The 16,954-nt window shown below is 42.7% G+C and overlaps 1 protein-coding gene across 2 annotated transcripts in view; it reads left to right on the top strand.

Moving 5' to 3' along the window:
- Positions 1-16,727, top strand: part of SEL1L3 (SEL1L family member 3) — a 152,579-nt gene extending 135,852 nt beyond the window's left edge. Inside the window, exon 24 of one of the 2 annotated variants that reach the window (XM_063619748.1) lies at positions 13,878-16,727. In XM_063619748.1, the coding sequence (XP_063475818.1) occupies positions 13,878-13,915 (38 nt within the window). In that variant the 3' untranslated portion in view covers positions 13,916-16,727. Of the gene's footprint in view, positions 1-5,580; positions 6,674-13,877 lie in introns of those variants that run through there. The other variant, XM_055245888.2, reaches the window with a different exon arrangement.
- The last annotated feature ends 227 nt before the right edge of the window (positions 16,728-16,954 follow it).

Raw genomic sequence — 16,954 nt, 5'->3', positions numbered from 1 at the left:
AGACTTTGGGCAGGATCACAGACAAAAGGCAGCCAGGACAAGCACAGGAGCCTGCAAGGGGGTTTTCCACGCTGGTTATATATGAAGGTCCTGCCTTCACCTCCAAATAAAAATGCAATGACCAAAAGCTAGTAAGGGATCAGTAACCATTTTGAATGAATAATGTCGATTAACATTTCAAGAGTGTGATGGGCTACATTGGAGACAATGCCTTCAAAGATGGGTTTATTATAAAATGAGGTTTTTAGGGTGGTCCTGTTCCAACAGGATGGCCCTGTAAGAAGAGGAAATTTGGGGCAGGCACGGTGGTTCACACCTGTAATCCCAACACTTTGGGAGGCCAAGGAGGGCAGATCACGAGGTCAAGAGATCAAGATCATCCTGGCCAACATGGTGAAACTCCGTCTCTACTAAAAATACAAAATATTAGCTGGGTGTAGTGGTGCAGGCCTGTAGTCCCAGCTACTTTGGAGGCTGAGGCAGGAGAATTGCTTGAACCTGGGAGGCGGAGGTTGCAGTGAACCGAGATCCCGCCACTGCCCTACAGCCTGGCGACAGAGCGAGACTCCGTCTCAAAAAAAAAAAAAAAAAAAAAAGAAGAGGAAATTTGGACACACAGAGAGACACCAAGGGCACTGGGGGACGACCACATGAGAACACAGAGAGGAAGATCTGTCTGCAAGCCAAGGAGAGTGGCTTCAGAAGAAACCAAACCGGCAACACCTTCATCTTGGACTTCCAGCCTCCTGAACTGTGAGGAAATAAATTTCCATTGCCATGGAAAAGCCACCCAGTCTGTGGTATTTTGTTATAGCACGTCTCGCAAGTGAATAACAGAATCACAAATGTAGGTGAAAAAATAGTACTTATTAAGACTTAGGCAATGTTTCTAGGAATTCTGTGAAGGCTTGTTGTAATAATTTCACCACCCAAAGGGTATCTGGGACTTCCAAGTCTGAAAGTCCCCAGAGCAGGGAAACCTGGCCCGTTCCCCGCATTGTGTAACTCTCAGAAGCCAGACTCACTTCACTGGCCTGACTCTGTCATCTCAGGCTGTCTTCAGAGTCTGAAGTACAACAGTTTTTTTTTTTTTTTTTTTTTTGAGACTGAGTCTTGCTCTGTCGCCCAGGCTGGAGTGCAGTGGCACCATCTCGGCTCACTGCAACCTCCACTTCCCAGGTTCAAGTGATTCTCCTGCCTCAGGCTCCTAAGTACTGGGATTACAGGTGCGCACCACCACGCACGGCTAATTTTTGTATTTTTAGTAGAGATGGGGTTTCACCATGTTGGTCAGGCTGGTCTTGAACTCCTGACCTTGTGATCTGCCCGCCTTGGCCTCACAAAGTGCTGGGATTACAGGTGTGAGCCATCGCGCCCAGCCGTTTTTTTTTTAAACCCAATATGGGCACAGAAACTTCTGCCCCTTCCCTATTCATTCCAAATGCTCTAAAACCCAGCTCAGGTTTCCTCTCCTTCAGGAAGTGGACGAGAACTGATACTCTCTGACCTGGTACTTTCATCAGAGGCATTCAAACCAGGGGGACTCCATCTGGGGCTGGGTAAAATGAGGCTGAGACCTGTTGGGTTGCATCCCTAGGAGGTTAGGCATTCTTAGTTACAGGATGAGATAGGAGGTCACAAGATACAGGTCACAAGGACCCCACTGATAAAACAGGATGCAGTAGAAAAGCCAGTCAGAACCCGCCAAATCTAAGATAGCAATGAAAGTGACCTCTGGTGGTCCTCACTGTGCATTATACACTAATTATAATACATTAGCGTGCTAAAAGACACTCCCACCAGTGCCATGACAGTTTACAAATGCCATGGCAACTCCGGAAGTTACCCCATATGGAACTAAAAGGAAGAGAGACCTAAGAGAGTCCAAAAGGAAGAGAAATCCTCAGTTTCAGGAATTCCACGCCCCTTTCACAGAAAATTCATGAAGAATCCACCGCTTGTTTAGCATGTAATCAGGAAATAACCATAAAAATAGCCAACCAGGGCCAGGCGCGGTAGCTCATGCCTGTAATCCCACACTTTGGGAGGCCGAGGCAGGCGAATCACTTGGGGCCAAGAGTTCAAGACCAGCCTGGCCAACATGGTGAAACCTCATCTCTACCAAAAATACAAAAATTAGCCAGCTGTGGTGATGCATGCCTGTAATCCCAACTACTCGAGAGGCTGAGGCAGGAGAATCACTTGATCCCGGGAGGCCGAGATTGCAGTGAGCCGAGATCGTGCCACTGTACTCCAGCCTGAGCAACAGAGTGAGACACCGTCTCAAAAAAAAAAAAAAAGCCAACCAGCAGTCCTTGGGGCCTTGGGGCTGCTCTGCCTATGGAGTAGTCATTCTTTTATTTCTTTACTTTCTTAACAAACTTCTTTCACTTTAATCTGTGTATTCATTCTGCATTCTTTCTTGTGCAAGATCCAAGAACCCTGTTTTAGGGTCTGGATTGGGACTCCTTTCTGGTAACACTTGCCTTGTTATTCTGTAAGCAGGGATACTAGCAAGTGCCCATCTATGCACCGGAAATAGTTGGAGAATACTCCACCTCCCAGGAAGCCGTTTGCAGACTAGCATGTGCAAAGGGGCTGAAATGTCCTCTGGGAAGATATCTTGACTGCTGTTCAGTGGGACTCATGCACAGACATGCCCGACAGATTTGAGGGCCACTGGTGGGGAAGGGCTTACAGGAACTGGGGAGGATATTGACCCTAGGGAGCTGTGACCCAGGCTGAGCCACCAGCCCTGAGGGCTGCAGAGGAGAACTGTTGGGTTTACTGTTATAACTACCAGAGGATCTTTTCTTTTCCTTTCTTTTTTTTTTTTTTTTTTGAGTTGGAGTCTGGCTCTGTTGCCCAGGCTGGAGTGCAGTGGCACCATCTCGGCTCACTGCAAGCTTCGCCTCCCAGGTTCATGCCATTCTCCTACCTCAGCCTCCTGAGTAGCTGGGACTACAGGTGCCCACCACCATGCCTGGCTAATTTTTTGTATTTTTAGTAGAGACGGGGTTTCACTGTGTTAGCCAGGATGGTCTCGATCTCCTGACCTCGTGATCCGCCCGCCTCAGCCTCCCAAAGTGCTGGGATTACAGGCGTGAGCCACCATGCCTGGCTTGTTTTCTTTTCTAGTATCTTTTCTTTTCTTTTCTTTTCTTTGAGACAGGGTCTCACTCTGTCACCCAGGCTGGAGTGCAGTGTGACACAGGCACAGCTCACTACAGCCTCAACCTCCTGGGTTCAAGCAATCCTCCCACCTCAGCCCCCTAAGTAGCTGGGACTACAGGCGTTCTCCACCATGCCTGGCTAATTCCTGTACTTTTGTAGAGATGGGGTCTCACCATGTTGCCCAGGCTGGTCTCGAACTCCTGACCTCAAGTGATCCACCCTCCTTGGCCTCCCAAAGTGCTGGGATTACAGGTGTGAACCACCAGGCCCAGTCCAGAGGATCTTTTCTTGAGCCTGCCGTTCTGGAAACATTTCAAAATTGAAAGAACTGTTTCACTAAACTGTGACTCTCTGAGGCCCTACCGGGCCGTGGAGTTCACTAATTGAGTATAAATGAGGGAGAGAATATTTTCTATCCTCATTCCCCTTGTGAAAGCAACTGCTGTAAGTCAGAACCTCGCTTAGTACACTAAATACACTGCTTGGCGAGTAATAGGAACATGATAGATGTTTGCTATGTGAATAAATGAGTCAAGCTGTCCTGCATCATAAAGTTCAAGTTCACTTTATTGGTGAATCTCCACTGCAGTTCCCCAGATGACCAGCCTGAGTCGATCAATAGGTGCTGAGCCTGAACTTAACAGTGGGGACCAGCAGCTGGTGGTGGTGATGAGGGGCATGCCATAACACTAAGCAACATCAGGATTATTTACAAACCCTCTTCTGGGAAGGGAATTTCCTCATGAGTACAGGAACCATTGCAAATCAGATAGCAATATTGACATGACCACAGTTGCATTCTCAGGCTATTGAAATCTGAGACCTTAGGCTTCTATTTCACTGAATTCTTATAACACCACTGCAAGTTGAGGTATACATTTCCCGATTTTATGGATAAATAAACTACTGTTACAATAATACTGTGGAACAAGCAACCACAAAATCTCAGAGTCACAAACATTTATATTTCACTTGGGCACTGTAGGTTGGCTGTGATTTAGCTCATCTAAGCTAGATTCAGCTGGGCTGGGTTCCAGGCTCTGCGGTAGGTCCAGCGTATACAGCACCCTTGATGTAAGTAACTCCATCTTAGAAAAATGCTTCAACTTGCATTTCAAAAGGCATCAAGCCAGCTGGGCTCAGATGTTCTCCTAATTAAGAGATAACACCCAACAAGATGAGGGCACAACCCTTTACTATCAGTCCTCAGCAGAGGACTCCAGGGCCATAAAATGAGCAGAACGTCACCAGCTAAGAACGGTCTTCTTGACAGGCTCTGTCTTGCTGTCAGTCATTATCAGCACCTGGCACCTGCTGCTGAAGGCTCTGACCACGTTAAGGACTGTTCTTGCCAGACATTGATGACTGTCGAGGTCAGGCCGGGACACTCTCCTTGTCCATGTAACTCTCCTTGGACTGGTTCATCAACCCCTTCTCCTGTTCCTTTTTCTCTTCATGTTAAATGTTACTCTGTTTTGTGTGAAATATTAATCTAGAACATTTATATATCGATTAAGCATACTATTATTATTTATGGTTTGCAATATTGACTGACTGTGGAATAGCTTGAGCCTGTGTACCCACAGCTCTGACTACTGAGTAAACAGGTAATACTCAAGAGAATTGTTGGCCAGGCATGGTGGCTCATGTCTGTAATCCCAGCATTTTGGGATGCTGAGGCAGGATTGCTTGTGTCCAGGAGTTGGAGACCAGCCTGGGCAATATAGCAAGACCCTATCTCTAAAAAAAAAAAAGCCTCCTTTGGAACGCCATATATCTTGTGGCTCTTATGATCGAAATCGTATAATGGTATCAGTAAAAGTCTTACCTTGTGGAAAGACACAGACGTGTGTGGACCTGGTTATGTCTGACTTTGCACAGCTCACAGCATCCACACTTGCTCTATGTATTTTTATTCTTCTAGGATCAGTGGGCAAGTGAGGCATGTTCATCTTAAATGGGATCAGAGTATACCGCACCAAAAAATGCACCTTGGCATAAGGATGATTAAGAGTCAGTAGTTGCAAAAGAATTCTTACTCTCCCCTTTTCTGCCTAAAAGTAGGATATAAATTTATCTTGTGAAGGTAACCTCCTCTTTTGTACCAAGAGGAGGAGAGAGACTCTTATCATCAGAGATAGCACCTAAATGAGTCTGCATAAACAAACTTTGCTGAAATAACTCATCTTCCATTACCTTTGCCATATATTTCCTAGTCACTATTTTCCCCATGATTCATCATTTCTCAAAGCCCAAAGCCCCTTTCCTTTGTTAAAATGGTATATAAGGCCCTGAGTCTAACCACTTCAGTTTTACTTTTTTTCTGTAAACTCATGTGCATACAAACATTAATAAAAATTGCGTGCCTTTTCTCCCATTCCCGTCTTTTGTTGCTTTAATTCGCAGACCCCCCAGGAACAAAATATAACAGAGTAGTGTAAAAGTTTGTCCTCTACAGCAATCTCATGGCAAAAAGGCTCGAAAGCACAACTGTGCAAACACATTTGAAGATGTCCATCACATCACTTCCACTGAGGTCCCACTGGAGAAAGCAAGTCACATGGGTAAGTCAAAGTCAAGGGACAGAGAAGTGTAGGCTTCCCATGGAAGTGGGAGGTGAGTTATTTTCAACCTCCATTTGTCTACACCAAAGCTGGAGCTGCCGCCTTGCAGCCTTCACTGAAGCCTTCCTCCTGTAAATTTCCCTGGCTCATTGACTTGACCACTCCATGAAACAGTTATGTACTTTTGTCATCTTGTCCAAGTCTTAGTTCTTTGGTATTTGCTTTGTCTCCCCAGTAGAATTTTTGCGTTATTAAGGCAAGGGCAATTCTGAGACACCCCCAGCATTCGTACAATGCTGACACAGAGAAAGTACACAGTAAGTCATTGTGGAAGGACCGGTCAGGTGTATTTTTTTCTATCTTTCTACCGAGAAGCTTGCAGTAAGTGCCGCTGTGGGTATCCTGGCAGATTACATGAAAACAAACGCAAAAGAGCTGAGCTTGTGCCTGTAGCCCCACATTGCTGGAGGAATTTGACAGCTCTTCATTATTTCAGAGGATTTCTACCAGCAGGTACAGCTGGGTTAATCAGCACCATATCCTTGCAGACTTAATTAGCAGCTCCTTATCAGAACTCAGCTTCTTAATACCAGACATTAAAAAGAAGTTCCAAGCTTATATCCTTATGTTCAGTTACTTCTCATGCAAATCTGAGACCAAAATCTCACCTTCTAAAGAGAGTCAAGAGATGAGAGTCAAAGTGATTAAAAAATGTCCTTTTCCTGGTCAGATGAAGATTATACCAATACTGATTAATACGGAACCTCCAATATGGAATAATTCTATTCATTATCTCAGAAGTATTCTTTTTTGCTGGTTTCTTCTGGGCATTCTACCACTCTAGTCTAGCCCCAGCTCCAGAATTAGGGGGACACTGACCCCTAACAGGCATTTTTCCCCTCAACTCCTTAGAAGTCCCTCTCCTAAATACATCGGGAGTTTCAATTACTTGGGCTCACCACAGACTGATAGAAGGTAGTCGAAAGCAGATACTTGAAGCACTATCCATCACAATTGCCTTAGGTATTTACTTTACCTTTCTACAAGTCTAGGAATATTTTGAGGCCCCCTTCACCATCCCTGATGGACTCTACGGCTCAACATTCTTTACAGCCACAGGCTTTCGCGGACTTCATGTTATTATTGGATCAACATTTCTCACTGTCTCCTCTGCCAATTAAAATTCCACTTTACATCCAACCACCTCTTTCCCTTTGAAGCCGCTGCCTGATATTGACACTTCGTAGATGTAGTATGACTATTATTATACGTCTCTGTCTCCTGATGAGGATCATACTCTTTTAGTATGAACAGTACCATTGACTTCCAATCAATTAGTTTCGATACTATCTGAAAGAGAGTAATCAACCTGACACTAGGCCTAGTAACTGACACCTCACTGGCCCTATTACTACTAATAATAGCATTGTGGGTCCCACAACTTAATATCTATATGGAAAAATCCAACACTTATGAATGCGGATTTGACCCAATAACCTCCGCCCACCTCCCCTTCTCCTTAAAATTCTTCCCAGTAGCCACCACATTCCTCTTCTTCAACTTAGAGATACTCTACTACTACCCCTGCCATGAGCCCTTCAAACAACCAACCTGACACTAATAATCAGCACAGCCCTTATATTAGTTACCATTTTAATCCTAGGCTTGACTTATGAATGAGCCCAAAAAGGGTTAGACTGAGTTGAATTGGTAAGTAGTTTAAGTCAAAATAAATGATTTCAACTCATTAGATTATGATAGACCATGTTTACCAAATGCCCTTTATTTACATTAATATTATATTAGCATACACCATATCACTACCAGGAGTATTAGTCTATCAATCACATCTAATATCCCTATGATGCCTAAAAGGCATAATACTATCAATATTTATCATAAATACTCTCACAACTTTAAACATACATTTCACTCTAGCATCCATATACCCATTATCCTCCTAGTATTTGCTGTCTGTGAAGTTGCAATGGACCTTGGATTACTAGTTTCAATCTCCAGTACATATGGCCTAGATTATGTACAAAATCTGTTTACTTCAATGCTAAATATTATTATTCCAACAATTATACTGTTACCAATGACATGATTCTCTAAAAATTCTGTAATCTGAATCAACTGGTTATCCACAGCCTACTCATCAGCCTCATCAGCCTACTATTTTTTAACCAATTCAACAATAACTCACCCAATTTCTCATTAGTCTTCTCTTCTGTCCCGCTGACATCACCCCTTCTAATCTTAACAGCCTGACTACTACCTCTTACAATTCTAGCAAGCCAATATCACCTGTCCAATGAATCACCCCCATGAAAAAAAGCTCTATATTTCTATATTGATTTCCCTACAGACTTTTTAAATCATAGCATTCACCGCCACAGAACTAATTATATTTTATATCCTCTTTGAAGCCATGCTAGTTCCTACCCTAATTATTATCACCCGCTGAGGCAACCAACCAGAACTCCTCAATGCAAGCTCATACTTCTTATTTAACACATTAGTAGGATACCTTCCTCTACTTGTAACACTCGTTTATACTCAAAAGATATCAAGGTCACTGAATATGCTAGTAATAATACTTTTTTTTCTTTTTTTTTTTTTTAAGAGACAGAATTTCACTCTTGTTGCCCAGGCTGGAGGGCAGTGGCACGATCTCGGCTCACTGCAACCTATGCCTCCCAGGTTCAAGCAATTCTCCTGCCTCAGCCTCCCAAGTAGCTGGAATTACAGGCATGTGCCACCACGCTAGGCTAATTTTGTATTTTTAATAGAGACGGGATTTCTCCATGTTGGTCAGGCTGGTCTCAAACTCCCGATGTCAGGTGATCTGTCTGCCTTGGTCTCCCAAAGTGCTGAGATTACAGGCGTGAGCCACCACGCCTGGCCTAGTAATAATACTTACTACCCAAGAGCTGTTAACTTCCTGATCCAATAATCTTATATGATTAGCGTGTATCATGGCTTGTATAGTAAAAATACCTCTATATGGACTTCACCTATGACTCCTCAAAGCCCATATGGAAGCTGGATAGTTCTTGCAGCAGTACTCCTAAAGCTAGGCAGTTACGGTATGACACAGCTTACTCTTATCCTCACCCCCCTAACAGAGTATATAGCCTATCTGTTCCTCATCTTGTCCCTATGAGAAACAGCTCTATTGTCTACAACAAACTGATCTAAAATCACGTATTGGCTACCCCTCTGTAAGCCACATAGCACTTGTTATTATGCCTATCCTCATCCGGACCCCTTGAAGCTTTATAGGTGCAATCACCCTTATAATTGCTCACACATTCACTTCATCCTTACTATTCTGCCTAGCAAATTCAAACTATGAGCGAGTCCATAGACGAACCATATTACTTACCCGAGGCCTTCAAACACTGCTCCCACTAATAGCCTCTTCTAGCAAATCTTACTAACCTTGCCTTACTCCCCACCATTAATCTAGCAGGAGAACTCTTTGTGACTATGGCCTTATTCTCCTGACCAAATGTCACTATTATGCTTATAGGACTTAATATACTAATTACAGCCCTTTCCTCCCTGTATATGCTAATCACAACACAACGAGGGACACTTGCATATTATATTAACAGTATTAAACCTTCCTTTACATGAGAAAATACATTAATACTTATACATCTTGAGCCTATCTTCCTATTATCCTTAAACCCTAAAATTATTATAGGTTTTGCATGCTGTAGCTATAGTTTAACCAAAATGTTAGACTGTGGATCTAACAACAGAAGCCTGCAACTTCTTACCTATCAAGAAAGTATGCAAGAACTGCCAGCTCATGCCCCCATGCCTGATAACCTGGCTTTCTCAACTTTTAAAGGATTAGAGTCACCCGTTGGTCTTAGGAACTTATCACTTAGTATGTACAAGGATCATGCATTCATAAGATTGTTTAACCTTTATCTTAGTTAATCTTCTAGCTACTATAATTATCCCCATCTTGCAGCTGAGGAAAATGAGGCTTAAAGAGATTACGTGACTTGCCCAGGGTCACAGTGCTTACAAATGGTAGAACTAAAAGTAAACCCTGGCAAATACATCTTTGCTCCTTAGCATTCTGTGCTAAATTCCTCCTCTGTTCATTTTTTTTTTTATTTTTTTGAGACAGAGTTTCGCTCTGTCACCCAGGCTGGAGTGCAGTGGCCCAATCTTGGCTCACTTCAACCTCCACCTCCCGGGTTCAAGCGATTCTCCTGCCTCAGCCTCCCAAGTAGCTAGGACTACAGGCATCCACCACCACACCCAGCAATTTTTTGTATTTTTAGTAGAGATGGGGTTTCACGATATTGACCAGGCTGGTCTCGAACTCCTGACCTTGTGATCTGCCCCCCTCGGCCTCCCAAAGTGCTGGGATTACGGGCGTGAGCCACTGCACCCAGCCTCATTTTATTTTTAATGAACTATTTCAACCATCAAAAAGTATAGAAAAAGGCTGGATGCAGTGGCTCACGCCTGTAATCCCAGCACTTCAGGAGGCTGATGCAGGTGGGTCACCTGAGATTGGGAGTTTGAGACCAGCCTGGCCAACATGGTGAAACCCCATCTGTACTAAAACTACAAAAAAAGTTAGCCAGGCCTGGTGGCACATGTCTGTAATCCCAGCTACTCAGGAGGCTGAGGCAGGAGAATCGCTTGAACCTGGTAGGCAGAGGTTGCAGTGAGCCGAGATTGTTCCACTGCACTCCAGCTTGGGCTGCAGAAAAAAAAAAAATACTAATGCACCCACCAACCAGCTGTTACCTTTTCCCTTTTTTCTTTCAATCAGTGTTTTTGTTTTTTGCTGTTGTGGTTTTTGTTTTTTTGCTTTGTTTTGTTTTCAGAATTTTTGCTCTGGTTGCCCAGGCTGGAGTACAGTGGCATGATCTTGGCTCACTGCAACCTCTTCCTCCTGGGTTCAAGTGATTCTTCTGCCTCAGCCTCCTGAGTAGCTGGGATTACAGGCAGGCACCACCACGTCCAGCTAATTTTTTTGTATTTTTAGTAGAGATGGGGTTTCATCATGTTGGCCAGGCTGGTCTCAAACTCCTGACCCCAGGTGATCCACTCACCTCAGCCTTCCAAAGTGCAGGGATTACGGGCGTGAGCCACTGTGCCCCGCACAATCATTGGTTTTTATAAAACAAAATATTATAGCCACAAAAGATATCCCATAACCATTCTTCCCTACCCCATGGTGGTAGAAAAAAAACTAGTTCTTGTCACACAGCCAGGAAAAGTTTCATCCTCCCTCTATGCCCAGAGGTAACCATGACTTGAATGTAGTGTTTCGTTTTTTTTATTTTTAATTTTTGTGCTACATAGTAGGTGTATATATTTATGGATTACATGAGTTTTGTTTTTGTTTTTGTTTGTTTTTCAAGACAGGGTCTCACTCTGTCATCCAGGCTGGAGAGCAGTGGTGCAATCTCGGCTCACTGCAACCTCTGACTCCTGGGTTCAAGTGATCCTCTCACCTCAGCCTCCCAAGTAGCTGGGACTACAGGCATGCACTACCACGCCTGGCTAATTTTTCTATTTTTAATAGTGACAGGGTTTCACCATGTTGGCCAAGCTGGTCTCGAACTCCTGGGCTCAAGAGATCCATCTGCCTTGGCCTCCAAAGGTTCTGGGGTTACAGGCATGAGCCACTGCACCTGGCCTTTTTTTGCATTTAGTGTTTCTAATTCCATTGTACTTGTTATACTCTTACTACATATGTAGATTAGCACAAACATTACATAGAATTATTTGAATGTTTTAAAATTTTATTTAAGTAATATTCTTTAAACCATTTGCTTTTCACTCCAGCTTACGTGTTTACACTTTATTCTCATTGATACATATAGGAATCTTGGAATAGGAATATTGCTATATAATGTTCTATTTTGTAATGATAACATTATTTATTCATTTTCTTGTTGATTTTTGTTAATATAAATAATACATCAATGGATATTTTGTATGTATCTTTTAATGCAAATGTTCTAGAAGTTTTCTAGATTATGTACCCAAAAGTGCAATTACTGTGTCAAAGGGCATGCATATTTTCTACTTTATTGCCGTGTAGTTCTCCAAAGTGGTAATACCAATTTACATTCCTGCCAGCAAGCTATGAGTGTTTTCTATATTTATATCCTCACCAATACTTGAATGTGTCAGAATTTAAAACATTTTCCAATCAACTGTAGTAAAATGATAGCTCATTTTAATATATAGTTTCCTGATCACTATAATAAGCCTTTCTTATTATGTTAATTGGCCATTTACATTTCTTCTTCTGTGAGTGTTTTGATCGTATTTTCTGTTCATTTTCATATTGGATTTTTTTTCTTATTGATTTGGAACTCTGGATATGAATCTTTTCTCAGTTACATGTATTGAAAATACATTCTCCTACTGTCTTTTAACCTCTTATGATACCTTTTATTATATCAAAAATTTTAACTTCAATGTAGCAAATGTGTTCAATTTTAATATATTGCTCTTTCTTTTGAAAGATAATGCATACAGCACATAGCTTAAAATTCAAGAGTTACAAAAGAGCATATAGTAAAAAGTCTATTCTCTGCCTCTTCAAGTCACCGAATTCCCTTTAGTATCCTTCCAGAATTATGCACATAAAAGCAAAATACAATAAGTATTTTCACTTTTTTAATCGAAATATTAGTGTACACTGTTATGCATCTTGGGTTTTTTTTTCTTCCTTTACTATATAACCTGGAGATTATTCCACACCAGTAATATATTTAAGAGAGTTTCTTTGTTGTTTCATAGCTCTATAATATGAATGTACTATAATTTATATTTAACAAGATTAATATTTAGTGGCCTCTTTCCCATATTTTGTTGTTACAAACAATGGTGCACTGAGTAACCTTGTTCTTTTATCATGGCACACACGTGTGTAGATGTCTAGGGAAAACGTTTCTAGATATGGAAATGGCCAAAGAGTAGGTACAACTGTAATTTTGATAGATATTGCCAAATTTCCACCATAGGGGTTGTAAAAATTTGCTCCCCACAACATTGTAAAAGGGTCTATTTCCTCTACCACGGACAATAACATAAGTCAGACTTCTGGATTTTTACCAACCTGATAGGTGAAAAACGGGATCTCAATGTAGTTTTTATTTGCATTTCTTTTTTAAAAAGAAATAATTTTTAAAAATTGAGAGGGTGTCTTTCTGTGTTGCCCAGGCTGGTCTCCAACTCCTGGGCCCAAGCGATGGTCCTGCCTCGATCTCCCAAAGTGCTGGGATTACAGGTGTGAGCCACCACGCCTGACCATTGATTCGTATTTCTATTATTATTAATGAAGTTGAACTTAGGGTGCAAAAAGTTAGTATTTTTAGAGTCTTAAGACCACTTATGTATACTTTTCTTTGATCTATCTGTTTATATCAATTATTACTACTTTATTGATTTGAAAAATTTCTTTCTTGTTGAAATTAGCTCTTTGTCTGTGATATAAGTTGTAGTGGTTTTTCCCATGCATATGATTCAACTTAATTGTTTTTGTTTTATGATTTGAACTTTCTCTGCTTTTGTTAGGTTTTTTCCTGATCTGATGTCATCAAAATATTATCCTACATTTCAAAAGAGTTTGTAATATTTTGCATTCTTGGCAGGGGGCGTTGGCTCACACCTGTAATCTCAGCACTTTGGGAGGCTGAGGCAGGCAGATCACTTAAGGCCAGAAGTTCAAGACCAGCCTGGGCAAAATGGAGAACCCCCCGTCTTTACTAAAAAATACAAAAATTAGCCGGGCATGGTGGTGCATGCCTGTAATCCCAGCTACTCAGGAGGCTGAGGCAGAGAATTGCTTGAACCCGGAAGATGGAGGTTGCAGTGAGCCAAAATTGCACCACTGCACTCCAGCCTGGGTGAGAGAGCAAGACTCTGTCTCAAAAAAGAAAGAAAGCAATTTTATTTTATTGTCCATATACATAAGTAGCTGCACCATTTATTGAATAATCCTTTTCATCCCAGCAGATTGGTAATGGCACTTTTGGAGATGATGAAATTTCCATGTATATGAGGCTCTATTTCTGAGTTCCCTGTTCTAGCCCTCTGGTCTATTCCAGTGCTTAGTAACCTTTGTACATTGTGTTCACACAGAAAATGATCATCTTTGCCAGGTACTTTGGAGTATATGAAAAAGGCTGATGGTCCCATGGGGCTTCAGCTACTGCAGGCCCCTCACTTTATGACACCGAGTCTTCTCATCCACGAGCATGAACTCAATCTCAGGAAGATTTCAAGTCCCCCCAAAATTCATCTGTAAATTCGCCTGATTTTAAAATTTTTTTGGAAGAGCAAAGGGACAAAAAGCACTTAAGACAACTTTGGAGAAAGACAAAGAGGAGTGACTTGCCTTATCAGACAAATTTAAATTGCATCATCATTGGTGGTTCAGGTGTGGGAAAAATAAATAGATAAATTGCATCATCATCTTCTTTTAAAGTTTTTAATGAAGTTTTATAATTTTTATCCTAAAGGTTTAACAAATATTTTGTTAAATCTATTCTTTGGCCGGGCACGGTGTCTCATGCCTGTAATCCTAGCACTTCGGGAGGCTGAGGCAGGCAGATTGCCTGAGCTCAGGAGTCCAAGACCAGCCTGGGCAACATGGAGAGACCCCATCTCTACTAAAATACAAAAAATTAGCTGGGTGTGGTGGTGGGCGCTTGTAGTTCCAGCTACTCGGGAGGCTGAGGCAGGAGAATTGCTTGAACCCAGGAGGTGGAGAGCCGAGATCAAGCCACTGCACTCCAGCCTGGAAGACAGAGTGAGACCCTCTCCAAAAAAAAAAAAAAAAAACCAAAAAAAAACTATTATTTGATATATTGCTGTTTTGTGGATATTGTAAACTGCTCTTTTTTCCCCTTGCTTAAAGAGTGAGAACATCATGATGAAGATGATAAAATAATAATAATCATCACCATTCATCATCATGATCACCATCATAATGGCAAATAGCTACCACTTATATAGCCAAGGACTATTCTAAGGACTTCACGTATTTTAACTAATTTATCTCTATAAAAACCCTACTAAGTTGCCTGGTTCAGTGGCTCATGCCTGTAATTCCATCACTTTGGGAGGCCGAGGCGGGCATATCACTTGAGGTCAGGAGTTGGAGACCAGCCTGGCCAACATGGCAAAACCCTGTCTCTACTAAAAATACAAAAATTAGCCAGGCATGATGACATGCTCCCAGCTACTCGGGAGGCTGAGGCACAAGAATCCCTCGAACTCAGGAGGTGGAGGTTGCAGTGAGCTGAGATCACGCCACTGCAGTCCAGACCAGGTGACAGAATGATACCGTCTCAAAAAAAAAAAAAGCAAACAAAGGAAGTAAATTACCTAAATGATAGAAATCTTTCAACTCCCCTGTACAAAGACTAGCCTTGTGTGTGGGTATGTTGAATGTACTGAGCTCCAACTATGGGATTTGAATGTTACCACATGGTTTACAACATTCATTCTATCGACTATGCATTTTATAAATTAAATCATTTTGAAAGTGCCACTCAACTTACATTTGATAAAATCATAAACAGAGAACAGCTCCTGCACTTACACGCAGGGCTGCGACTCGAGAAATTTTCCTCCTCCCTGTCCTTTGTTTGAAGTGCTGATCAACTTGTCCTGGCCTCCCTGCTTGTTTCCAGACCAGGATTTGGAGTGGCTGACTTTTCTTTACCTGCCTCCATGCGTATTCCACAGAGATCAAAATCACGTAAGGATCTTTCTCCACCAGTAGGGAAAGAATAGACTCTTCCACAGTTGGTTCTGGGACAATTGAATTCCCACATGTAAAAGTGTTATGTTCAACCCCTTCCTCATATCACATACAAAAATTATCTCAGGGCCAGGTGCAGTGGCTCATGCCTGTAATCTCAGCACTTTGGGAGGCCGAGGTGGGCAGATCACTTGAGGTCAGGAGTTCCAGACCTCAAGTCTCCTCAAGTGATCCATCTGCCGCGGCCTCCCAAAGTGCTGGGATTACAGATGTGAGCCACTGCACCCAGCGAAAGCAGGGATTTATTAAAGCAAGAAAGCACTCTGGCCGGGAGCAGTGGTTCAGGCCTGTAATCCCAGCACTTTGGGAGGCCAAAGTGGGCGGATCACGAGGTCAGGAGTTTGAGACCAGCCTGGCCAACATGGTGCAACCTCATATCTACTAAAGATACAAAAAATTAGCTGGGTGTGGTGGGGCACGCCTGTAATCCCAGCTACAGGGGAAGCTGAGGCAGGAGAATCTCTTGAATCCGGGAGGCAGAGGTTGCAGTGAGCCAAGATTGCACCACTGCACTCCAGTCTGGGTGACAGGGTGGATTCCATCTCAAAAAAAAATAAAAAAAGAAAGAAAGAAAAGAAAAGAAAGAAAAAAGAAAGCACTCCATAGGGTAGGAGTAGAATGAAGCAGGCAGCTCAAGGACCCCGTCTACAAAGTTTTGGGGGGTTTAAGTAGTCTGTTTGAGGTGCCTATCAGCTACCTCTTATCTGGATGAAAGATTTGGTCCGTGGCTAATTAAAGGCTGAGGTGAATTGGCCCGAGGCTAACCCAAGGCTGGAGCAGATCGATGCCCTATGCAGATGAAGGAGTAGCACTTAGCTCAGTCCTCGGCCACTTTGGGACACTATCCCTCTCTATCCTGGGGGAAGGGGGAAAGTTGTAGGAGAGTAAGTAGCCTTTGATCCTTTGTTACTTGGGCCTGGGGAGACTGGGTTTTTCCTTTTGTTTTAGCTTTAGGAAGTTCCTGCCAATTGGCCTTAGGATTCCTGCTCCCAGACCCAGGTATTTCCCCTCTGATTTCACCTTAGGAAATTTTCATGAATTGGGCTTAGATTCCTGGCCCCCAGACCTTGATGTTTTCCCTTGATTCAGCTTTAGGAAGTCAGCACAAATTGGTCTCAAGTTCCCTGCCTCCAGACCCTATTCTCTAGCCTCACCGACACTCTGGCAGGCCAAGTTAGGAGGATGGCTTGAACCCAGGAGCTTAAGAAGAGTCTGGGCAACAAAGCCATACCTCATCACTACGAAAAATAGAAATTGCCAGGCGTGGTGGCTCATGCCTGTAATCCCCATACTTTGGGAGGCTGAAGTGGGTGGATGGCTTGAGCCCAGGAGTTTGAGATCAGCCTGGGCAACATGGCACGATCTTGTCTCTTAAAAAATACCAAAAATT

This window comes from Symphalangus syndactylus, chromosome 16 (assembly GCF_028878055.3).
Source record: "Symphalangus syndactylus isolate Jambi chromosome 16, NHGRI_mSymSyn1-v2.1_pri, whole genome shotgun sequence".
Lineage (NCBI taxonomy): Eukaryota > Metazoa > Chordata > Mammalia > Primates > Hylobatidae > Symphalangus > Symphalangus syndactylus.
Note: the sequence above shows the minus strand (reverse complement) of the source record. Positions and strands in the feature narration are given on the sequence as shown.